Source organism: Oryctolagus cuniculus, chromosome 4, assembly GCF_964237555.1.
Source record: "Oryctolagus cuniculus chromosome 4, mOryCun1.1, whole genome shotgun sequence".
In the NCBI taxonomy this organism is placed as follows: domain Eukaryota; kingdom Metazoa; phylum Chordata; class Mammalia; order Lagomorpha; family Leporidae; genus Oryctolagus; species Oryctolagus cuniculus.
In genome coordinates this window covers 95,329,813-95,355,092 of record NC_091435.1, presented here as the reverse complement: position 1 = coordinate 95,355,092, position 25,280 = coordinate 95,329,813, and the positions used below count along the sequence as shown (strand labels likewise).

The following is a 25,280-nucleotide window of genomic DNA, read 5'->3' as shown; positions in this document are numbered from 1 at the left end:
GATGTGCCATCTTCACGGGAAATATTACAGGGAAGCACCTTTGGTTTAGGTCTGTTCAGTAGGATTGAGGGTATCATCTGCATGGGGTGGGATTTCCCTATTTTTGCATCAGGAATCTAAACTAGATATCCCAATGTGGAACGCTGAATTTTAGTTGTATCTTAACTGCTAGGCCAAATGTTCACCCCCTGTTCATTCCATTTTCATGTGAACCTTTTGAAGTACTTTTTTTTTTTTTTTTTTTTTTTGACAGGCCGAGTGGACAATGAGAGAGAGAGACAGAAAGGTCTTCCTTTGCCGTTGGTTCACCCTCCAATGGCCGGCGTGCTGCAGCCAGCGCACCGCGCTGATCCGATGGCAGGAGCCAAGTACTTATCCTGGTCTCCCTTGGGGTGCAGGGCCCAAGGACTTGGGCCATCCTCCACTGCCTTCCCAGGCCACAGCAGAGAGCTGGCCTGGAAGAGGGGCAACCGGGACAGAATCCGGCGCCCCGACCGGGACTAGAACCTGGTGTGCTGGCGCCTCAGGCGGAGGATTAGCCTAGTGAGCCGCGGCGCCAGCTGAAGTACTCTTGTATATACTTTTTGCTTTTTTAAAATATAGCATCAACTTAATCTGTAATTCTCCTCCTGTAACAGTGTGCCTTGAAGAGTTTCCTGTGTGTATGCCTTTTATTTTTAAATGACTGTATAGTAGTCCATATTACAGCCATATTATGATTTCTTTCTCTCCAGTTGGTAGATATTTAGATTGCTTGCAATCTTTGTTATACACAACATTGTGGTAGTTATCTCTTCTTTCTCATGCATCAGTCTCTTCCACTAGAATTTCTACCAGAAAATTCTGGGTTAGCAGTTGGAGTCAATGTTTATACTTGGAAATAACAGAAATATTTTTCTTTAGAAATATTCCACTTTCTTGACCATTCAGATGCCTTTTCTGTAAATACTTGTGATGACATCTTCCCTAGAGAATTTCCATATAGCTACTATCTGGGGATGGGGTTGGCGGTTTTATTCTAGCTATTGCCAGAGGCGGTGTCAGAAGCCACCTTCCCAGCGTGGAGGTGGAAATGAGTTCTTGGTTCTTTCTCATCCTTTTCAACCTGACGAGATGAAAGGTTCTGCAGTTTAGTAGCCTGTATTGTCATTAAAGCAATCCTAGTAAGGCATGAATACATTTTCATTAAAAAAAAAAAAAAAAAAAAAAAAAAAAGAATGAGTGTATGGGACAGAGAACAGAGGGGCGTTCCCCCTTCCAGTCAATAGAAGGAATGTTTCTCTGTTCCTCCCGTCCTTGTACCTTTGTTTGTAACTCTTCCTTTCTCTGCTTCAACTGTGACGAGTCCCTGCAGTTACCCAAGTTCCAGATAAAGCCTTGCAGAGACACGTGGCTGTGCAGCCCCAGATGGTACCTCGGACCCTCATAGGAAAGAAAAGGAATGGGGTACACTGCACTGGCAACCTCCCACGTGGGTGTTTATTTCAGCACCAAGTCTTTCTACTAAAATGACATCTCTAAATGCTAGTTTGTATTTTCTTTCCAGGATCTAGCATGTTCTTAAAAGAGAAAAACTTGTGTCCCCCATATTGCTATTTTTTCTACTTTTAATGCTTAAGTAAAAGCAAAAATCAATCATTCAAAGCTGTCAGAGCAACAGGATGTCTTGTTGAAAGCCTCTGAATAAAAAGGCAGGAAAAGGCTCCAGTGTCCACCAGTGGGGGATGGGTTAGCATTCTTCAGGACATCCATGAAGCATGAAGTGGAGTGAGGAATGTAGAAAGATCTCCAAGATATTAGTAACAGGTGGAAAAGAGCAAGAAGAGAGTGTGTAGAATATTCTTACTGTTTTTCAAAGTAATTGAAAACCTTAAAATGTGATTCACAGTAGGAATCTTTTTGCCATGTCTTGGTGCACACAGTGAGAAAGAGAACTCAAATTATGGTCCTAGACATGTTTTTATTATTTGCTGAAGTTTGTGTCCTGGAAAAAGAGTTACAGGCTGTGGTTTTATCTTTGCAGGAGCAGGAAAATTCAGATTCGAAACATCCCTCCTCACCTGCAGTGGGAGGTAAGCCAACGCTGCTTTCCTGGGGCCCCCAGACTTCCCCGCTCTGTAGCTCCCTCTCACAGTGAGGAACTGAAGGTCCTCAGACTTTTCCACAAAGCCTCTGGGCCCTGTTTCTTCCTCTTCCTGCTGTTTGCGGGGTTTGTGCGTTGTTGTCTCTCATGTGCTGTTCTCCCAAGCACCAGCAGGCAAGCTGTGAGATGAAATGTGTGCCTGGCTTGGTGGATATTATATCATGAGTTATACACATGTTTATGATTTGGAAAAAAAAAAAAAGTAGGGGATCAGCATTGTGGCACAGGCAGGTTATGCTGCTGCCTACAACGCCAGCATCCCAAATGGATGCCAGTTCAAGTCCAGGCTGTTCCACTCTGATCCAGCTCCTGGCTAGTGTGCCTGGGAAGGCAATAGAGGAGGACCTAAGTGATTGGGCCCTTGCACCCATGTGGGAGATGTGGATGGAGCTTTTAGCTCCTGGCTTCTGCCTGGCCCAGCCCTGACCATTGCTGCCATTTGGGGAATGAACCAGCAGATGGAAAATCTCTCTGCCTCTCCCTCCCTCTCTCTGTTAACTCTGCCTTTCAATATATAAAACCAACAAAAATGGAAAGTTCTCTGTTGGTTTGAGCAAGTTTGTTTTCTTTTTAAATTTTAATTTATTTGACAGGCATATAGGCAAAAAGAGAGAGCTCCTACCTGCTGGTTCACTCCCTAAATTGCCCATAAACAGTCAGGCCTGGGCTGGAGCTGCAGCTGGGAGCTATGACTTCAATCAAGATCTCTCATATGGGTGACAGGGACCCAACTACTTGAGTCAGCATCTACCACCTCCAGGGTCTAAGGAGCAGGAAGTTGAAGTTGAAGAGCCAGACCTGGGAGTTCAACCTATGTACTCCGATGTGGTCGTAGGTGCCTTCACTGGTGTCTTAACCATTAGGCTAAACCCCACACCCTGGGTAGGTTTTTTGTTTGTTTTGAGTTAGTTGCTATGAGCAACAGTTAAGATATGTTTTCACAGTTGTAAAACTTGTAAGATTGCTGCCTTAAAGTAAGATAGGATATGGGGGAGTGGTCTTAAGGTATTACTTAAAAACAAGACTTCCCTATGTTTTATTCCCCAAGCAAAGGAAATCAAAATCCCCTTAAAGGAAGCAGGATGTTTTATGTAACATCTTCATTGCTTTTTGAAAACCTTTTTATTATGGAGAATTTCAAACATACACATCCCAATACATTGTAAAATAAGGCGATCCCTGGCAAGAAAATGAATGAAGAATTGTTAGATTTTCCAAGAAACGGAAGTGAACCTCATATTTATTCAGCTTCTCATTTCAAGAACAGTCAGGCCATCACGTTGAATACGATTGTTAACAGTTACCAAGACTCTGGAACTCTGCAGTGTCACCTTAGTGAACAGATCACTCGGGAGCCTGTTAGCAAATGAAGCCCCATGTATTCATTCAGTTCTAACTGTTTTTATGGAAGAACCAAAAAATCAGTTTAATTAATTGTTCCTGTAACTGTCCTGTTTTCCTTTCATTCATTTGCTAGGGAGTATCACTGTACCATATTTCATATGTCCTTTGTTTCCCTTTTTAACATTGAAGCTTTTTTTTTTCAGGTGTTGGATGGACTTTTGGCTCAGTATGGGACAGTGGAGAATGTGGAACAAGGTAAAAATGGGCAAATTAGCCTAGTGAGTTATGAAAGGGATATTAGCGATATTATTTCTATAGATTAGGTCAACTCCAGGGAGAAATAATGAATTCATACCTTTGAAATAAGTTTCCGGACTACATGTATGTATTTGTGTGTGAGAGAGATGTTTGTATCTTTCTGTTTATCTGTAGAGTGTATTTTTTCCAGGAATATGATTTTCAGACTATTTTTCCTATTTCTATACCTTGCAGTGTGACACTGGGCAAACATTGTCAGGCTGGGGTGGGGGAGGGGTGGAGTGGTAATTAGATTTACACTGTTGCCACTTTCCTTTTTCTGGCTAAGAAAAATAGATTTCAGGCCGGCGCCGCGACTCACTAGGCTAATCCTCCGCCTAGCGGCGCCGGCACACCAGGTTCTAGTCCCGGTCGGGGCGCCGGATTCTGTCCCGGTTGCCCCTCTTCCAGTCCAGCCCTCTGCTGTGGCCTGGGAGTGCAGTGGAGGATGGCCCAGGTGCTTGGGCCCTGCACCCCATGGGAGACCAGGAAAAGCACCTGGCTCCTGGCTCCTGCCATCGGATCAGCGCGGTGCGCCAGCCGCAGTGGCCATTGGAGGGTGAACCAACGGCAAAGGAAGACCTTTCTCTCTGTCTCTCTCTCTCACTGTCCACTCTGCCTGTCAAAAAAAAAAAAAAAAAAAAAAAAAAAGAAAGAAAAATAGATTCCTGGGGTCAGTGCTGTGGTGTAGTGGGTAAAGCAGCTGCCTGCAGTGCCGGCATCCCATGTGGGCACCAGTACACGTCCCAGCTGCTCCACTTCTGATCCAGCCCTCTGCTATGGCCTGGGAAAGCAGTAGAAGATGGCCCAAGTCCTTGGGCCCTTGCACCTGCATGGGAGACCTGGAGGAAGCTCCTGGATCCTGGTTTCGGATCGGCACAGTTCCAGCCATCGCAGACATCTGGGGAGTGAAGCGGCAGATGGAAGATCTTTCTCTCTCTCTCTGCCTCTGCCTTTCAGATAAATAAATAAATCTTTAAAAAAAGAAAAAGAGATCCCAGGATCCCATGCTGTGGCTTAGCAGGTTAAGCCAGCACCTGCAGTGTGGGCATCCCATATGGTCACTGGTTTGAGTCCCCACTGCTCTACTTTTGATGCAGCTCCCTGCTAATGCTCCTGGGAAAGCAATGGAAGATGGCCTAAATCCTTGGGCCCCTGCACCTGCGTGGGAGACCCAGAAGAAGCTCTGGGCTCCTGGCTTTGGCCTGTTTGGGGGAATGACCCAGCAGATGGAAAATTACTCGCTCACTCTGCGTCTCTCTCCATCTCTCTCTTTCTCTCTCCTTCTCCCTCTCCTCTGTAACTCTGCCTTTCAAATAAAAAATAAATCTTAGAAAGAAAGAAGAACAAATCTCATGTCTCTTAAAGGTTGAGCAATGAGTAGGATTCCTGCACCAAGAATCGCTTGGAGTTCTCATGAAAATTCAGGTTCCTCAGGCCACACCTGAGACCCACTGAGAAATGCTGTTCAGGGGAAGAGTTCATGGCTATGTATTTTAAACAAGCACCACATGCCAGTGTACCCTCAAGCTTGAGAACCAGTGTCTTAGAAACACTGCTGCAAATGTCCTTTTCTTCCAACTACTCGTTTGTGTCTTCCAAAGCATGGGAGGACAGGCATTTTGTGTGATAAAGCTTGTTCTTCGCCTTGGCCGAGAAAGTGCAGTGTAAAGTCTACTGTGAGTCCTTGGAGAAGTCACCTGACCTCACTGACTCAGCTTTCACGTGTGTAAAGTGGGGAGCTTCATTCCTGCCCATCCTCTCTCTAAACAGTGTGGCACCCAAAGAGCACCTGTCTGAAGCACTGGAAGACTGTGGAGTCATCCATAATCTTAAGGGACTGTTAGCAAAATGATAGAGAACCCATTGTCTCATATGTAATCTCTTCTCTTTGCCAGGATGATTAATATAATAGTTTCAAAATGGTAAATATTCAGATGTTCTCTACTCCATGAATATATATTTTTTTAAACTTTTATTTAATGAATATAAATTTCCAAAGTACGACTTATGGATTACAATGGCTTCCCCCCCATACCGTTCCTCCCACCCACAACCCTCCCCTTTCCCACTCCCTCTCCCCTTCCATTCACATCAAGATTCATTTTCAATTATCTTAATATACAGAAGATCAGCTTAGTATACATTAAGTATGGATTTCAACAGTTTGCTCCCACACAGAAACATAAAGTGAAAAATAATAGATGATTTTTTTTAAATGATGATGAAATCAGATCAGACCTATTGTCATGTTTAATCCCAGTGAGAGTCAAGTTGGGAATTGATAATTTCTTTTTTTTTTTTTTTTTTTTACAGAGGATCAGTTTAGTATGCATTAAGTAAGGATTTCAACAGTTTGCACCCCCATAGAAACACAAAGTGAAATATATTGTTTGAGTACTCGTTATAGCATTAAATCTCAATGCACAGCACATTAAGGACAGAGATCCTACATGAGGAGTAAGTGCACAGTGACTCCTGTTGTTGACTTTACCAATTGACACGCCTGTCTATGGCATCAGTAATCTCCCTATGCTCCAGTCATGAGTTTCCAAGGCTATGGAAGCCCTCTGAGTTCTCCGACTCTTATCTTGTTTAGACAAGGTCATAGTCAAAGTGGAGGTTCTCTCCTCCCTTCAGAGAAAGGTACCTCCTTCTTTGATGACCTGTTCTTTCCACTGGGATCTCACTCACAGAGATCTTTTGCCAGAGTGTCTTGGCTTTCCATGCCTGAAATACTCTCATGGGCTTTTCAGCCAGATCCGAATGCCTTTAGGGCTGATTCTGAGGCCAGAGTGCTATTTAGGACATCTGCCATTCTGTGAGTCTGCTGAGTATCTCACTTCCCATGTTGGATCACTCTCTCCTTTATTTACTCCATCGGTTAGCGTTAGCAGGTACTAGACTTGTCTATGTGCTCCCTTTGACTCCCAGTCCCTCCACCATGACCAACTGTGAACTGAAATTGATCACCTGGAACAGTGAGATGGCATTGGTACATGCCACCTCGATGGGATTGAATTGGAATCCCCTGGTATGCTTCCAACTCCACCACTTGGGGCAAGTCAGCCTGAGCATGTCCCAAATTATACATCTCTTCCCTCTCCCATTCCCACTCCCATGTTCAACAGGGATCACATTTCAGTTAATTTTCAACACTTAAGAATAACTGTGCATCAATTACAGAACTAAATCAGTCAAACATGAATATATTTTTTAAAAATTGATTTATTTTACTTGAAAGAGTTACACAGAGAGAAAGAGAGAGAGAGAGACATACAGACCTTGAGACCTTCCATCTGCTGGTTCCTTCCCCAAATGACTGCAATGGCCAGAGCTGGTCCGGGCCGAAGCCAGGAGCTTCATCCAGGTCTCCAGCATGGGTGCTGGTTCCCAAGCACTTGGGCCATCTTCTGCTGCTTTCCCAGGCACGTTAGCAGGGAACTGGATCAGAAGTAGAACAGCTGGGACTCAAACCAGTGCCAATATGGGATGCTTAACCCACTACATCACGATGCTGGCCCCACTCCATGAATATTATAAATAGGACTATTCAGTTTCATGCTGCTACATGCTCATGCCCAAAGGTGACAAAAAAGAGCTCAAAAGAAGACATGGTTTCCAAGGACTCAGCTTCTAAGTTCCTTTTTCTCTCAGCATGGGACAGAAGACATTCTAATGATGGACTGTAGTAGACAGGATGGCCTTCCAGACACAGATCTGTACAAGCAACCAGCTCAGAGCGTGTTATAAATCCAGGACAATGCTACTCAAAGTGGAGGCGTTCCAGGTGCCTGGGGCAGTTTAGCCGTACACTGGGCCAGGAGACCACCTAGTTTGCAGCTGCCTCACTGCTATAGGACAGAGCTGTTGGGCTATTGTTGTGTCCTGTTACATGTGTGGGCCATTCCAGATTCAACAGGAAAACATTTTCGGTAGTTTTAGGGAACTTTATTTAGAGCTGTTGTGACCAATGAAATAAATTATTTGAATGGAACTCAGCTTATTAGTGATTTAAAGAACTTTCTGGTTTCCTGAAGACAGGTATCTTTGAAAACAGATTAAAAATATGAGAACAGAATCCTAGTGGATAGCTTTAGTCATGAGGTCCAAGCCCTGTCCACACTGAATAGGGACAGTTAGGAGCCCCACATCCTGTTTTGCATTGGGCGAGAGAACAACATGAGCACTCCGGGCAAAGGCCAAGGCCTGGCTCCATGTCTGCAACGTGCCAATGTCAGCGGCCGTTCCTCCTCTTTCATTTTTTAAGATTTATCTACTTATTTATTTGCAAGGCAGCAGCACAAAGAGAAGAAGGGAGACAGAAAGAGAGCTTCCATCCACTGGTTCAATTCCCAAATGGCCTCAATGGCCAGGCCTGGGCCAGGTCAAACCCAGGAACCTGGAGCTCCATCCAGGTCTCCCATGTGGTGGCAAGTACCCAGGCACACAGGTGGTCTTCTGTCGCCTTCCCAGGTGTGTTAACAAGGAGCAACTGGAACTCAAGCAGGTGCTCACATGGGATGCTGGTTTTGCAGCAGTAGCTTAACCCACTGTACCACAATGCCAGCAGCAGTTCCTCTCGAGGACTAGCACACTTCTTCCCATGCTCACAGACAGAGGCCGAGAGTACTTTGAAGCTACTGGCTAAACAATCTTTTTAGCCTAAAAATCTTCAACCTGTATGGGGTCCCAAAAGGTTGGACTCCCAAAATGGAGGTGTCACATTTTCCCTTTGAGAATTTATGGAAGTGATAAACCAGAAAAATTCACAGTTGCACAAGTTTGCTTCATTTGGAGGGGAGATGGTATAGAATTCCTGAAGCTCAACGCGGATCCAAGGGTAAAAATTGCTGTGTTGAAGGTTTTTTCTATCCCTTTAAAAGCAGCTTTATCATGATTTTCTTGAATTCTCCTTAACTGTTTTAAAGGGAGGGTTTGATATAGTCATGTCTGTTTTGAAAACCAGATATTCTTGGTGTAAATTTGCTGGTTTGGATTAAGAAAGGTTTATCTGGCTTTTTCTATCTTTTTTTTTTTTTTCAAAGATTTATTAATTTTACCTGAAAGAGTTACAGAGAGGCAGAGAGAGAAAGATCTTCCATCTGCTGGTTCACTCCCCAATTGGCCACAACAGCCAGAGCTGCGCCAGTCCGAAGCCAGGAGCTTCTTGCTGTCTCCCACATGGGTACAGGGCCCAAGGACTTGAGCCATCCTCCACTGCCTTCTTGTGCCACAGCAGAGAGCTGAACTGGAAGTGGAGCAGCCAGGACTCGAACCGGCACCCATATTGGATGCCGGCACTGCAGGCGGCAGCTTTATCTGCTACACCACAGTGCTGACCTTTGAATCTATTTTTGATTTCTAACAGTGGGAGAAGATGCAAGCAGTTATAAACCAAGATAAACCAATTCACACGAATAATCCCTTGTGAGCTAGTGTTGGTGTTCATGTGTTCTCTTCTTCAGCCATATGATGTGGTACACAGTCAAGGAGTTCACCAAAGGGAACAAAATATAGCAAGGGTTTAACCTTATCAATGGACAAAATTAAAATGAAACCATTTTTGTCAGATGCTGGTTACCAGCGGCTGAGAGTTGGGAGGTTGATGAGTTATTGGTTGAAGTATACAAAGTATCAGTTAGCCTGGAAAAAATGAATCCAGAAGCTCCACTGGACTTCATGGTGACTCATTCATAGCAGCACTGAGCATTGCTCAAAGGGTGGTCTTTTGTTTGTTTTTAAGATTCATTTATTTATTTGAAAGGCAGAGTTACAGAGAGATAGAGGCATGGAGAGAGAGAAAGCGCGCTTCCATCCGCTGGGTCACTTTCCAAATGGCCGCAATGGCCAGAGCTGAGCAGATCTGAAACCAGGAGCCAGGAGCTTCTTCCAGGTCTCCCACATGGGTGCAGGGGCCCAAGGACTTGAGCCATCCTCCGCTGCTTTCAGAGACTAGTTTTAAGTGTTCTTGCCACAAAAAATAAGAATGTAGGGTAATGTGGATGTTAAATAGCTTTATTTAACCATTTCACAGTACATACGTATGTTAAAACATGTTGTACATCATAGATATGATTTTTATTTGTCGGGACATTTTTAAGGGGTGGGCATTTAGCCAACCAGTTAAGATGCCCTTGTCTCACATTGACATACCTGGGTTCAACACTTGGTCCAGCTCCTGACTCCAGCTTCCTGCTAATGTGGATCTTGGGAGGCAGTGATGATGTCTCAAACAGTGGAGTTCCTGGGACCATCACTGTGGCACAGTGGATCAAACTACCGCCTGTGAGAGCAGCATCCCCTATGGGTGCTGGTTTGAGTCCCAGCTATCCCACTTCTGATCTAGCTCCCTGCTAGTGCACCTGAGAAAGCAGCAGAAGATGGCCCAAGTATTTGGGTCCCTGCTACCCACAAGGAAGACCTGGATAGAGTCCCAGGCTCCTGGATTCAGCCTGGCCCAGCCCCGGCTGTTGGGACCATTTGGGAAGTGAACCAGCAGATGCTCTTTCTCTGCCTCTTCTCTCTGCACCTCTGCCTTTCAAATAAATAAATACGTCTTGAAAAATAAACAATAACAACAACAACAATAACAACAAAAACCTGGAGTTCCTGCAACCCATCCAGGAGATTTAGGCTGAGTTCCCAGTGCCTGGGTTTGGCCCCTGCCTACACCTGGCTACTCTGGGAACTTGGGAGAATGAATAAGTAGATGAGAACTCTCTGTCTCTGTCTTTCTGCCTCTCAAATAAATTAATTTAAAAATATTAAATGTATGAATGAAAGCATTTTCTTTTATGTATGTATATATATATCCAGTTTATATTATATATCTAATTATTAAAATGGAATGAAAATCATGACAATTAAAAGTTCACCCCTTGGGGCCTGCCCTGTGGCACAGCAGGCTAAAAGCCCGGGCCTAAAGTGCCAGCATTCCATATGGGTGCTGGTACTAGTCCTGGCTGCTCCACTTCTGATCCAGCTCCCTGCTGGTGCTCCTGAGACAGCAGTGGAGGATGGCCCAAGTCCTTGGCCCCTGCACCCATGTGGGAGACCTGGAGGAAGCTCCTGGCTCCTGGCTTCGAATTGGCTGAGCTCCAGCCGTTGCGTCCATTTGAGGAGTGAACCAAAAGATGAAAGACCTCTCTACCTCTCTCTGTAACTTTTTCAAGGAAATAAAATAAATATTTAAAAATAAGGTTCAGCCCTTGAAAATAGTATAATAAATACTTCTGGAGAGCAACATGAAAACATGCATTTAAAAGCATGTTCTTTTGCCCAGTTATTTTTCTTCTGTGATTTTAGCCTAAAGAAGTAATTCATACGAACACAAAATCAAATGATGTTTGCAACAAAGGTGATTTTTAGCAGCCCTATTTAGAATAGCAGATACTGGGAACAACACATTTGCCAACAAGTGAGAAATGGTTAGGCAAATCATGGTCCATTTACTCACGGTAATTGTAAGTAGACATTAAAAGTGAAAAACAGAAAATGTATATATTGTATACTCATGCAATATAGCTCTGAGCTGTATATACAATTGGTTATAAATTATGAATGCATGTAAATACATAGAGATGCAAATAACTGTATGGTTAGAGTGATGAGGGTTTTTGTGCATTTTTCTCTGTAATTAATCTGTTTACTTTAAGACAGAGGTTGATTTTTTTTTTTTTTTTTGCTATGACAACATCATTTTTTGCTTCTTCCCTAGTCAACACAGACACAGAAACTGCTGTTGTCAACGTCACGTATGCAACAAGAGAAGAAGCAAAGACGTAAGTCGATTTGGGATTGTTTCTTTTTAAGCTTATGTGGTTTTCTCTTTGAATTCCTTTTAGTCCTGGGTTTATCAACCTTTCCTGAAGATGCAGGTCAGTGGCGGCTGGTCTATTCCGTCTTTAACGTTCCCTGGGAACCCTCTGGTGTTCACATCAGGATGTTTGTTGATGGCATAGGCACTCTGTCTTGAAGAATGTGGATACCTGATGGGTCATCACAACTAGAATTATGGTTGCATATGGCCATGCTTTATGGGTGTGATATAACCTTGGGTGTATGTCCCAGGATTATAGTCTTATTTCTTTTGCAAGCTTTCAACAGACATGAAGACATACTTAACCTGTTCTCAAACTGGTAGTTTTTTATTTTTTTAAGTTAATTTACACTGAAAAAGGTAATAATTCATTTACTGTGAATCTTTGCTTACTATAAGCAGGGGGTATACCAAGAATTCTCCTTGACAGTCTATATTAATCTGCCGCTCACTTAGGTGGACACCTGTGGGCAATATTACTCTTGCCTGTATTGGCTTCAAAAGGTGCTGTTTTGTAATAAATTCATAAACCCGGAAGATGAACCCAGTAGGGTTGGGCTAAATTATTCTATGCTATTGAGTAGTCAGAGACACAAATGCTTTCCTAAACTGCTGTGGGATAGTACATGTTGAGCAGAACTGAAAAATAATGTTAAAATTCCTCATACTTTCTTAAAAATTTTTTAAAGATTTATTTATTTATTTGAGAGGCAGAGGCAGAGAGAGAGAAAGGTCTTCCATTTGCTGGTTCACTCCCCAAATGGCCACAATGGCCAGAGCTGGGTCAGTCCGAAGCCAGGAGCTTTTTCTGGTTCTCCAACGTGGGTGCAGGGGCCCAAGGAGTTGGCCCATCTTCCACTGCTTTCCCAGGCCATAGCAGAGAGCTGGATCAGAAGCGAAACAGTTGAGACTCAAACCGGTGCCCATAATGGGATGCCAGCAGTGCAGGAGGCAGCTTTACCCACTGTGCCACAGCGCTGGCCCCAGAATTCCTCATACTTTCTGACCTAGCGTTCCATGAGGCATTTGTGCTGTGTGCAAAGTTATAGTTGCAAAGATACACTACTGTGTAGAAGATGAATGCAGCATAGATGTCTAACAATTGAGGATTAGCTGCAAAAGCTATGACCAGTCAATAGAATCTAAACTAAAATTATATCGAAAGATATTTAATGAGGGCAGGCATTTGGTGCAAATGCTTGGGACTCCAGTATCCCATCTAAGAGAGCCCGTGCTCAAGTCCCAGCTCTGCTTCCAATTCCAGCTTCTTGCTAAAAGTGCACTCTGGGTGACAGCAAATGACACCTCAAGTAGATGAGTTCCTGCCACCCACACTACAGACTCCTGGCTCCAGCCCCAACTGTGGTGGGCGCTTGGTGAAAGAACCAGCTGATAGAAGATCTTTCTCTCTGTCCCTTTTGCATTCTCTGTGTCTGTCTGCCTTTCAGATAAATTAATAATTAAAAAAGGAAAGAGATTTAATGACATGGAAAAATGTTTACAATATTAAGTGTCTTCTGATGGTTAGAAAATAGTTTATACAATACTGATCTATTTTTATAAATAATATTTATATGTAAGCGTGACTGGAAAGATACAGGATGGATTCAGAGTTTTGTGTTTGCGCTTACCTATTTCTGAATGTTCAGTAATAAGTATTATACTCAAAATGAGAGAGGGAGGTCTCAGCTGGATACCAGCATTTTACAAAGAGAAGACAGCCTTGGAGGATGAAAGAGCAGAGCGTGCAGGCGGGTCAGGTCTGGCCGATCTGGCGCAGCACTGGGGCTGCTTGCCTGCCTGTCGGCCTGGTGCTCTCGGGGAGCCCAGGTGGCGTCTGTCTTGCTCACTGCTGCATCCGCACCTCACAAGCACCTGGTACAGGAGAGGGGATGAGTCAGTCCTCGGAAGGTCTTTCTTAATGCTGCTCTCTGCTGCGTTTCAGAGCCATTGAGAAGCTAAGCGGGCATCAGTTTGAGAACTACTCCTTCAAGATTTCCTACATCCCGGATGAAGAGGTGAGCTCCCCTTCGCCCCCTCAGCGAGCCCAGCGTGGGGACCACTCTTCCCGGGAGCAAGGCCACGCCCCTGGGGGCTCTTCTCAGGCCAGACAGATTGATTTCCCGCTGCGGATCCTGGTCCCCACCCAGTTTGTTGGTGCCATCATCGGAAAGGAGGGCTTGACCATAAAGAACATCACTAAGCAGACCCAGTCCCGGTACGTGCCTCCGGGGCTTCCTTTGCTTCCTTCTGAGGGGTCCCCTGAGCGCTGGTGGGTCTCAGCCACCCTCAGGTCACTTGCTCACATCAGCAGTGGGGGCTGTGCTGGATGGGACAGGACTACTAACAGACTAACACAAGCGCAGGGCTTTGGTGAGCTTTCGTGCTAACGGCTAAAAGGCTGAAAGGCTAAAAGTTTGGCTCTGATGACCTCACAGCCAAGGACTGCTCCCATACACTAACCAATGCTCACGAACGCGTCTGCTTCGGGAAAACAGCAGAGGTACAGGGTCCTGTGGGATGTGAGAACCCACTCATTCTCTCTCTTCTCCCCCTCTCCTGAGTCAGGGTTCCAGGGGGTAGCCATTGTCTGAGACCACCTAGGTAGTCTCACAAAAAGCTGCATTAAAGTAGCTAATGAGTCACTGCGGCATGAGCAAGAAGTAAAGTACACTGGTCTCGTGTTTACTTCGTCTTGGTTCAGGAGACAGAACTGGAAGTAGGAGTGAGTGGATAAAATGACTTGGAGAGTTGTTGATTTTGGGGTGTTCGTAACACCACAACACAATGTAATGAAGAAAGCTCAGGACTTGAAAACAATGACTTATATTCAAGTTTTACCACGTAATGGCTGAATGATCTGGGGGGGAAATCAGCCTCTCTGAGACATGGATTGCTTCTTCTGTAAAAAGGAGATTGCTGTGTTTCGCCAGGGTTCACAGTAAATTAGTACAACCAGGCAGATTGGTGAAATACTTAACACGAGAACACTTAAATGGCAAAGTGCCAAATGACTGACAAGTATTGGTAATTTACATGAACCATTATATTTTTATTCAAATCATTCAATGAGTGTCTTGTAATCTCAACAAGAAAATGCTGTTCTCTTCAAAGTTTCTGAGTTATCCTTCCAAATAATAGACACTAAAAAGACTGAGTCCTGGTGTATTTAATCATAGGAGTAAAGTGATGAAAGAGAAGGGAAAGGAAGAAGTTACTGTCTGGTGTTCCTTCTATTTTAAAAATCAGCTCTTTCTTTCCCTCTAAGATTGCTTCACTGTGCAATTGATTTTTATTTGTAAGTCTTTTTGTTCCAAAAATTGCTTCAGGTCGCTTAAACGCATTTTTCAACAAGTTTAAATACCAGTGAGGTTAGCTCTCGAAGTGTGTGCCCATTTTTTAGAAACAAGACGAAGATTTGGCACTGGGCTTTCTGACAGCCAAAGTAGGAAGGGATGTCATCAATTATGTGATTTTGAGAGTTAACAAAAACAACTGGGGCCACAGCTACCCAGAGAAGTCTGATAAAGTCATCAAGCGTTTGAGCCATTAGTCCTTAGAGCCTGGAAGAAGGCAGGCTGCCAATGGAAAGGAGACCAAAAACTTAGAGAGAGAGAGGGCATGCCTCTGTTTTCTCTCCACACTCAAATATATAAAGCTTGCTTGATTTGGGTGTTTGGATTTGGATTAACATATGGCTTTTAAAAGCTGCAGTGAGCTCAGAGCCCGGCGTTGTGCCAGTGTGCAGTGTCACCGTTCTCACTTTAGCCTTCACTGCTGTGGTCATTTGGAAAGCTACACAAAATGCTTCATTTACCAAATCGACTTCATTGCCAAGTTGGTTTGGTGCCTCTGTGGCACGGTTAGAGCCATTCCCTTCTCAATGAGACTTCAAGGACTAGAGTTTGGCACAAGACCCCCTGCACTGCTTGCCTCCTCCTTGGAGAATGGCATTGGTTGCACACACGCTCACGATGCTTCCTTGTCTGTGTCTTTGCTGTGTGTTGGCTGGTGTGACACTTTCTTGGGACTAGGGTCCTAGCCCAGATGACGTTAGACTTAGGGCTCTTGATTCTTTTCCTACAGGGTGGACATCCATAGGAAGGAGAACTCTGGGGCTGCAGAGAAACCTGTCACCATCCATGCTACCCCAGAGGGGACCTCTGAAGCATGCCGCATGATTCTTGAAATCATGCAGAAAGAGGCTGATGAGACCAAACTGTAAGTCTGCATGCAGTGCCGACGACTCAGCAGAGAACTTGAGTTGATGCTCCTTCGTTTAGCCCAGTGTGTGTTTTTAAAGCTTTAAATCTGGGGTGGGCATTGTGGCACAAAGAGTTAAGCTGCTGCTTGGGACACCCGTATCTCATATCTGATCCAGCTTCCTGCCAGCAAGTCCTGGGAAGAGGTGGATGATGGTGCGAGTGTTTGAGCCCCTGCCACCCATATGGGAGACCTGGGTGGTGTTCTGGGATCCTGACTTTAGCCCTGGCCTAGCACTGGCTATTGTGGGCATTTGAGGAATAAACCAGTGAATGGTATAAATCAATCTCTGTCTCTCTGTGTCTCCCTCCCTCCCTTCTCTCTCTCTCTCTCTCCCTCTCTCTTCTCCTCCCTCCCACTCACTCTCTCCTTCCCTCTCTCTGCCTCTTAAGTTTGCTCCCAAGAAGAGTGCAGTGGGAAATAGGTCTTTGGCATTCACGCTATGGCTATTGCTCCACGGTGTGTTTCTGTTGCTGCTCCTAACCTTCCGTCACTCACTGGTAGTAATTATTGGTAAAATGTTCGGATTCGTGCTGCCCAGTAGACTTTCTGCAATGATGGAAGTGTTCCGTCTGCACTGTTCAATGACATAGCCACTACCATGTTGCTTCTGAGTAATTAAAATGTGACTGTTGCAGTGAAGGAAATGAGGATTTTGCTTTAGTTACTTCCAGTGTAAATAGGCATGTATATGGCCGATGACTGTCATATTGGACACCAAATCCATCCTGTGCTGTTCTCTCAACCATTTATTCTTAAAACTTGTACATTTCCTTAAGTAGTAGAAACTGGTTTCCAAGGGTCTACTTTACTCTTCTTGTCTAATAACCTCCTTGCTTTTTCTTTACAAAATATTTAAGATTCTACAGTGTGAGTGTTGTGCCAATCTGATGGCAAATGCAGTTCTTTCTAAACTAATTGATTTTGTGTTATAAACAAATAAATGTAATGGAACAGAGACTATAATAATAAATAAAAAAGACTGCTGTCAGTTTGGCAAGATCCATTTATAGACAGTTGTGGCAGTTTTATGAGGAGCATTAAGTGGTATATTGAATATAAAATTAATTTAGCAAATCATGTCAAACAAGAATTTCCAAAACCAAGAAGGTGAGTGTCATCTTTAACAGAAGAACATTATAAGTCTATTCTCAGATTTCCTTAGGAACTGGGACCGTTCTCTTGTGAATTATTTTCTCTACATGGGTTTTTGAAGCTCCCCTGAATGCCATGTAATTTGAGGAAGCCCCTGTCTCATCCACATTATTGAGAACTTTATAAACAACACCATCCTGTTCTTTGACCTGATAAAAACAACTTCCAAAATTCTAAATAGTCAAAAATACCTATTAATAAATGGAATTTTCAAGTTTTCATGGAGAGTTAAGGTAGAATATCTTTGAAATCAATTTTCTTAAGTGCCTGTACTGTGTTAAGCATGGTGCTGGGGACTGAAACTGACTATGCCCCTGAGCACAAGACCCAGGACCCCCTTTGGTAGAGCTTACAGCCCCGTGGGAGAGATGCTCACTAAAGAAATGGAAACCCCGTAAGTTACTAAGTGTCGCTGTGAGAAACCCAACAGTGGGAAAATACAGTGTCTAATGATGATGTGTGAGTAGAGGCTGTAATCCGGATTTCAGGGGGACAGGCGGGGATGTGGGCGTTTCAGAGAAGGCTGCCCTGTGTAGGTGACAGACCCTGAGGGGGTGAGTAGGAAGTAAGCTATGTATGAGAACAGCGTTCCTGCATTTGTCCATTTTCTGCTGCCAACGCCAAATCCCTGAGCCTGAGTTCTTTATAAAGAAAACAGCTCTGTTTGGCTTCCCAGTTTGGGGGGTCGGGAGCACCATGGGTTCAGCCTCTGCTGAGAGCTGGCTTGACAGCATCACAGTATGGTGGACGGTGTGGTGGTGACAGCGCATTCAAGAGGGAGAGGTCATACCTGAGAGCAGAAGCCGGAAGCGCGGGCAGAACTGCTCTGGCTGCCACAGCACAATTTGCTTTCACAACTGCTACCTCACTCCCTAGGGGTCTGAGGGCAGCGACCCCGCCCCATCCACTGGCCCCGCACATAAGGTTCCTCCACCTCTGAGTACCACCACCTTGGGGAACAGGCCACCAGCACGGGGATCCTTAGGGCTTAAACAACATCAGAATCACAGCAGATCCTACACCTTTTTACTCTTTTTCCAAATATTTACTGAGCATCCACCTTGAGTGCCAGGCACGTCTCCCTGGGGCGGGAATCCTGCCGTGAACAAAGCTGAGAGCCCTGTGCTCTGAAAGTCGCCCCCTAGTGGTGCTTCTGCAAGCATCCTGTTTCTTTTGAGGAAGTAATACATCTGTTAGATGCTTTTGGTCTTAATAAGAGAGAACAAGTGGCTTAAGCAGGAAGATGGGATCCTTATATTGTGGGGCAAGTCCTCACGTCAACAGGATGCTTCCTGCATTGCCTTCCTGGGGATGTCTCCTATTCCCTTGGTGACGAGAGCATAGCTGTGGTAATTTCAATGTCGTGTTCTCACACAAAAATATTAAACAGTGGGTAGAGAAAAAGAGGGCATCCCCTCCCTGTATCTTCTCTGAAAAACTAAGAATTGTGGTAAAAACACATGTAGTAAGATATACCAGGTTAGTCATTTTAGTACATAGTATAGTGGTGGTGAGTATGTTCATGTTATTGTTATAGAGCTCTAGAGCTTTCTGACCTTGAAAACCCGGAACTCTACTCATTGAACAACTCCCCTTTCCCCACCTCCCATCACCTCTGTACCCACCCTCGTACACACAACCCTGTTTCTGTGAATTCAGTGGCTTTGGGTACCTCCTGTAAGTGGAATCATACGGTGCCTACCTTTTTATGACTAGCTTATTTATTTCATGTAACATAACGTGCTCAAGATGCATCCATGTTGCAGCCTGTAACAGGATTCTCTTCCTTTCTGAGACTGAATAATGTTCCATTGTATGTGTAGACCATACTTTATTTATCCACTGGTGGACATTTCGGGTTGCTGTAGCTCTTGGCTGTTGTGAACCATACTCCTGTGAACCTGGGATACAAATCAGTATAGCTTCGGGGCCAGCACTATGGCATAGCAGGTAAAGGCACCACCTGCAGTGTTGGCATCTCATGTGGATGTTGGTTCCAGACCTGGCTGCTCCACTTCCAATCCACTCTCTGCTATGGCCTGGGAAGGCAGTAGAGGATGGCCCAAGTCCTTGGGCCTCTGTAGCTGCATGGGAGGAAGCTCCTGGCTGCAGATCAGCCCAGCTCCTGCTGTTGCAGCCATTTGGGGGGTGAACCAGCAAATGGAAAATTCTTGCTCTTGCTCTCACTCTGCCTTTCAGATAAATAAAAAGTAAATAAACTTTTTAAAAAATGTTTGATCCAGGCCGGCACTGCGGCTCACTTGGCTAATCCTCCACCTGCGGCACCAGCACACTGGGTTCTAGTCCTGGTTGGGGCGCTGGATTCTGTCCTGGTTGCCCCTCTTCCAGGCCAGCTCTCTGCTGTGGCCTGGGAGTGCAGTGGAGGATGGCCAGGTGCTCGGGCCCTGCACCCGCATGGGAGGCCAGGAGGAAACGCCTGGTTCCTGGCTTCGATCAGTGCAGCACGCCAGCCATAGTGGCCATTTGTGGGGTGAACCAACGGAAAGGAAGACCTTTCCCTCTGTCTCTCTCATTGTCTAAATCTGCCTGTCAAAAAAAAAAAAAAAAAAAAAAAAACTTAAAAAAAAGTTTGATCCAGTTCTATAATGAAGCCCTCTAGTTCTGGCCTTTTCTTTTTGGGAGATTTTTAAATGACTGATTCAGTCTTCTCACATGTTATTAGTCTGTTCAGATTTTCTTTTATTCATGATTCATTCTTGGAAGGTTGTGTGTTTCTAGAAATTGATCCATTTCTTCTAGTTTATCCAATTTGTTGGCATGTTGTTATTCATAGTATTATAATTCTTTTTATTTCTGTGGCATGAGATATAATATTCCCTTTTTCATTTCTGATTTTAGTTATTTGAATATTCTTTCTTCTTTTAATTTATCTAAGGATCTGTCAATTGTTCCATCTTTTCAAAGCACCAACTTTTTTTTCCTTAAGATTGATTGACTGATTTGAAAGTCAGAGTTAGAGATGGGGAGAGACAGACAGATCTTCCATCTAGTGGTTCACTTCCCAGATGGCCACAATGGCTGGTCCTGGGTCAGGCCGAAGCCAGGAGCCGAGAGGTTCTTTTGGGTCCCCCACGTGGGTGCAGGAGCCCCAGTACTTGGGCCATCCTCCGCTACTTTTCCAGGCATATTACCAGGGAGCTGGATCTGAAGTGGAACAACCAGGACTTGAACCAGCACCTATGTGGGATGCTGACCCTGCAGGTGGCAGCTTCACCCACTGTGCCACAGCTCCAGCCCCCCTATTGTTCTTCTGTCTGGTAACTCTATCCATTATTAAAGAAGAGTATTGAAGTTTCCTATTTTATTATGTTATTATCTATTTCTCCCTTTAATTCTGTCAAATTGGTTTCATATGAGTATATTTAGGAGCTTTGAGGTTTAGTACACAAATACTTAACAATTCTTATAGCTCCTTGATGAACTGTCCCTTTGATCATTATATAATGTCCTTCCTTGTCTCCTGTAACAGTTTTTGGAGTCTGTTTGTGTGGTATTAAGATATTAGTATAGCCACTCCCCCTCTTTTGATTGCTATTTGCATAGAATGTCTTTTTAACCATTTTCCTTTCAGCCTCTGTATGTCCTTAGACTTAAAGTCTCTTGTAGGCAACATATAGTCAGATCCTGGGTTTGTTTTGTTTTTTAATCCATTCAACTCCAACTCCTCTGTGTCTTTTACATGCAAGTTGCGTCTATTTACATTTAAAGTTACTGCTAAGTAAGGATTGCTTATTGCTGTTTTGTTCATTGTCTGTGTATGTCTTACTGCATTTTTGTTTTTTAGAGATTTATTTATTTATTTGAAAGGCAGAGTTTTACAGAGAGAGACTGAGAGGCAGAGAGAGAGAGAGAGGTCTTCCATCCACTGGTTCACTCCCCAATTGGCCGCAATGGCCGGAGCTGCACTGATCTGAAGACAGGAGCTTCTTCCAGGTCTCCCACGCTGGAGCAGGGGCCCAAGCACTTGGGCCATCCTCCACTGCCTTCCCAGGCCATAGCAGAGAGCTGGATCAGAAGTGGAACAGTGGGATTTGAACTGGCGCTCATGGGATGCTGGCACTGCAGGTGGCAGCTTTACCCGCTACCCACAGTGCTGGCCCCTTGTTGCATTTTTGTTTTTCTTTTCTCACTGCTTTCCTTTGTGTTTCGTTGATTTTTGGTAGTCATATGTTTTGATTTCCTTTTGTGTATATTCTTATAGATATTTTCTTTGCAGTTACCATTGCAGTTAAGAAAACCATGTTAAAATTACAGCATTCCCTTTTAAACTAATAACTTCAATTGCATACGAGAATACTATTCTATGATCTCTGCAGCCCCTTGAATGTCCCCGATTATATTTTTATATGTTGTATACCCACTGACAGAATTTTTAAAGTGTTTCAGTCTAAAGTCTGTGCACCCAAATCACTGTAGTATAGCTTAGTATATTTTTCCATGTACAAGGGAACTTTAAAAAGCTTATGGAAAATGGAATTAAAATCATTTTGATACTGGGGTGAACACTGTGGCATAGTGGCTTAAGCCGCTACTGCTTCTATGCTGGCATCCCGTATGGGCGCCACTTCAAGTCCCGGCTACTCCACTTTCCATCCAGTTTGCTGCTGCTGTTCCTGGGAAAGCAGCGCGTGGGAGACCCAGGTGAAGCTCCTGGTCCAGCCTAGCCCGCCCTTGCTGTTGTAGACATTTCAGAAGTGAACCAGTGGATGGAAGATCTCTTTTTCTCTCTCCACACCACCACCACCCCACTGCCAACCTCTGTAACTCTGCTTTTCAAGTAAATAACTCTTTTAAATACTTACTTTGGTACAAAATAATTTTAAAATCTGTGCCTAGTATGTACTTTTTCTGGAGAACCATACATTGTCATGTGGCTTTGTGTTGCCAGCTGCCGTTCCTTTTAGCTTGAGGGACTCTAGTTAGCTTTACTTCCAGAGTCATGCAGTGGCAGTGACGTGTTGTGTTTTTGTTGATCTGGAAAAGCTTTCGTTTTTCCATTTTTGCCAGTTCTTGCCAGGAACAGTATTCGTGGTTAGCAGTTTTTGTTTTCTCTTTCCTTTCAGCACTTTGAATACACTCATGTCTGTGAGGAAAAGGGGTGCAGATTGGTGCCGCCTCAGAGGACAGAAGCAGAGAGGAGACGGTACAAATTCACAGCCACAAAATAAACTCGCAGAGGTTGACCAGCTGCCAGCATGCACACAGACCCAGGGCCCAGACCCCAGAGGCTGGGCTTTTTTATATCTTAGATGAGCAAGGGGTGGTGTTGGGCAGTAGGTAGAGGTGAGCTTCTCCACACAGGATTTCCAAGCTTGGCCCACTGGCTTCCAAACTGGGGTAGGAATGTGGGGGGTGAGGGAAGAACAGTAAAAAAGCCCAGGCCTTGGGGTCTGGGCCTGTGCCACGTTTGATTTGTGTGCATGCTGGCAGTTGGTTGACCTCTGCGGATTTATTTTCTTTGAATACATTGAGTCTGGCTGTGAGTTCGAACCCTGTCTCCTCTCTCTTCTGCGCCCCTTTTCTTACATTTGGTGCCGTGTGTGAGGAGACACTAATCTGTACCCTTTTTCCTTACAATGTCATTTCACTCCCTCCTGGACTTAGACATTTCTGCTGAGAAATCTGTCAAGAATCTTATGGAAACTTCTTAATGTGTCACAAATTGCATTTCTGTTGCTGTTTTCAGGAGTTTCTATCTTTGACTTTAGACAGTTGATCCTAGTGAGTCCCTGTGATTCTCTGTGGATTTATCTCAATTCTTGATCTGTTTGTCCATTCATTTCTCCAGATTTGGGGAATTTGATTATTTATTCAAATAAGCTCACCGCCCCTTCCTTTGTTTTCTTCTTCTGGGATTCCCATCACACATTATATTGGTTTGTTTGATAGTGTTCCATAAATCCCTTAGTTCTCTTCATTATTTTTTTCTTGTTAGTCTGACTTGATATTTCAAATGACCTACCTTTTTGTTGATTCTTTCTTCTGCCTGATCACACCTGCTGTTGAACTCCTTGAAACCACTTTTCTTTTCAGTTACTATGTTTTTCAGCTTCAGGATTTCTGTTATATTGCTTTTTATAATTTCTGTCTCTTTGTGGATATTCTCATTTTATTCATGCATTGTTTTCCTGATTCCATTTAGTTATCTGTGTTCTTTTTAGCTCACTGAGCATCTGTATGGTTATTTGAAATTCTTTGTCAGGGAGTTCATAGATCTGCATTTTAAAAGTCAGTTTTTAGAATTTCATTTTGTTCCTTTGATTGGGCCATGTTTCCATGTTTCTCGATATGCCTTGTGATTTTGGTGGTGTTGGAGGAGGTGAGATTTAGGCATATGAAACAATAGCCACCCATACTGCTGGCTTCATGCAGAGGAAGACTTTTAACTTGTCAGCCTAGCAAGGACCTCTCACTCTTTCATGGTCTCATTAGTCCTCCAGTATCTAACTGCAGAACTGCAGCTCTCATGTCCAGTTTACTTCTGTTTTTAGCAGCTTCTAAACTCTGGGGCTGGGGATGGCACTGTTGTGTAGTGGCAAAAGCCACCACCTGCAGTGCCAGCATCCCTATGGGTGCTGGTTCGAGTCCCAGCTGCTGCACTTCCAATACAGCTCTCTGCTGTGCCCTGGGAACGTGGGAGACCCAGAAGCAGCTCCTGGCTTTAGATCGGCCGAGCTCCAGCTATTGCAGCCATTTGGGGAGTGAATCAGTGGATGAAAGACCTCTCTCTCTCTCTCTCTCTCTCTCTCTCTCTCTCTCTCTCTCTCCCCCTCCCCCTCACTCCCTCCCTCTCCCTCTTCTTCTCCCTGTCCCTCTCCCTCCCTCCCTCCCTCCCTCTCTCCCTCTGTAACTCTGCCTTTCAAATAAATAAATAAATCTTTAAAAAAAAATAAACTCTGGGCTGATCCTATCAGTGGTCTAAGTCAGTGACACATACCAGTCGTTCAGACATAACTCCCAGAAAAGCCAGAATAGTGGGTGCATGATCCAGTTTTTGTTTCCATGCCAAGGGAGGATTCCAGCCTGTGTGGTTTCCTTCAAGTTGCTCTTGATTATGCCATGTAGGGAGACGGGCATGAACGGTAAAGCAAGGCTGCAGATTTTCTTAGCCCTTTTGCTGGAATCCCTTCTTGACTGTTACAGTGGCCTCAGTGCTGCAGCCTCTCAGTTGATCTCCACGGCTCTCACAGAAGTATTCTGGCCCATCTAGTTAATCTGCTGTCCCACTGGGGTGGTAAAGAGGGCCTGTTTCTTCAAGATGAACTCACTTCCCCTTGTGCCTTTTTTTTTTCTCTTTTTTATTTTTCCTTTTTTTTTTAACTTTTATTTAATAAATATAAATTTCCAAAGTGCAGCTTTTGGATTACAGTGGCTTTTCCCCCCTATAACTTCCCTCCCACCCACAACCCTCCCATCTCCTGCTCCCTCTCCCATTCCATTCACATCAAGATTCATTGTCAATTCTCTTTATATACAGAAGATCAATTTAGTATATATTAAGTAAAGATTTCAACCATTTGCACCCACACAGAAACACAAAATGTAAAGTACTGTTTGAGTACTAGTTATAGCATTAATTCACATTGTACAACACATGAAGGACAGAGATCCTACATGGGGAGTAAGTGCACAGTGACTCCTGTTGTTGACTTAACAATTGACACTCCTGTTTATGGCATCAGTAATCACCCTGGGCTCTTGTCATGAGTTGCCAAGGCTATGCAAGCCTTTTGAGTTCACCAACTCCGATCTTATTTAGACAAAGTCATAGTCAAAGTGGAAGTTCTCTCCTCCCTTCAGAGAAAGGTACCTCCTTCTTTGATGGCCCGTTCTTTCTACTGGGATCTCACACGCAGAGATCTTTCATTTAGGTGCTTTTTTTTTTTGGGGGGGGGGTTGTTTTGTTTTGTTTTGCCACAGTGTCTTGGCTTTCCATGCCTAAAATACTCTCATGGGCTCTTCAGCCTGATCTGAATGCCTTAAGGGCTGATTCTGAGGCCAGAGTGCTGTTTAGGACATCTGCCATTCTATGAGTCTACTGTGTATCCCACTTCCCATGTTGGATTGTTCTCTCCTTTCTAATTCTATCAGTTAGTATTAGCAGACACTAGTCTTGTTTATATGATCCCTTTGACTCTTAATCCTATCATTATGATCAATTGTGAACTGAAACTGATCACTTTGACTAGCGAGATGGCATTGGTATATGCCACCTTGATGGGATTGAGTTGGAAT

The 25,280-nt window shown here is 44.2% G+C and overlaps 1 protein-coding gene across 2 annotated transcripts in view; it reads left to right on the top strand.

The window, feature by feature from the left end:
- The window catches only part of IGF2BP2 (insulin like growth factor 2 mRNA binding protein 2), a 172,300-nt gene that overhangs the window by 122,440 nt on the left and 24,580 nt on the right, over nucleotides 1-25,280 (top strand). For both annotated transcript variants that reach the window (XM_002716464.5, XM_002716463.5), the window contains exons 3-7: nucleotides 2,024-2,072; nucleotides 3,691-3,742; nucleotides 11,505-11,568; nucleotides 13,552-13,824; nucleotides 15,693-15,827. In XM_002716464.5, coding sequence (XP_002716510.1) covers nucleotides 2,024-2,072; nucleotides 3,691-3,742; nucleotides 11,505-11,568; nucleotides 13,552-13,824; nucleotides 15,693-15,827 — 573 coding nt within the window. The remainder of the gene's footprint in view (nucleotides 1-2,023; nucleotides 2,073-3,690; nucleotides 3,743-11,504; nucleotides 11,569-13,551; nucleotides 13,825-15,692; nucleotides 15,828-25,280) is intronic.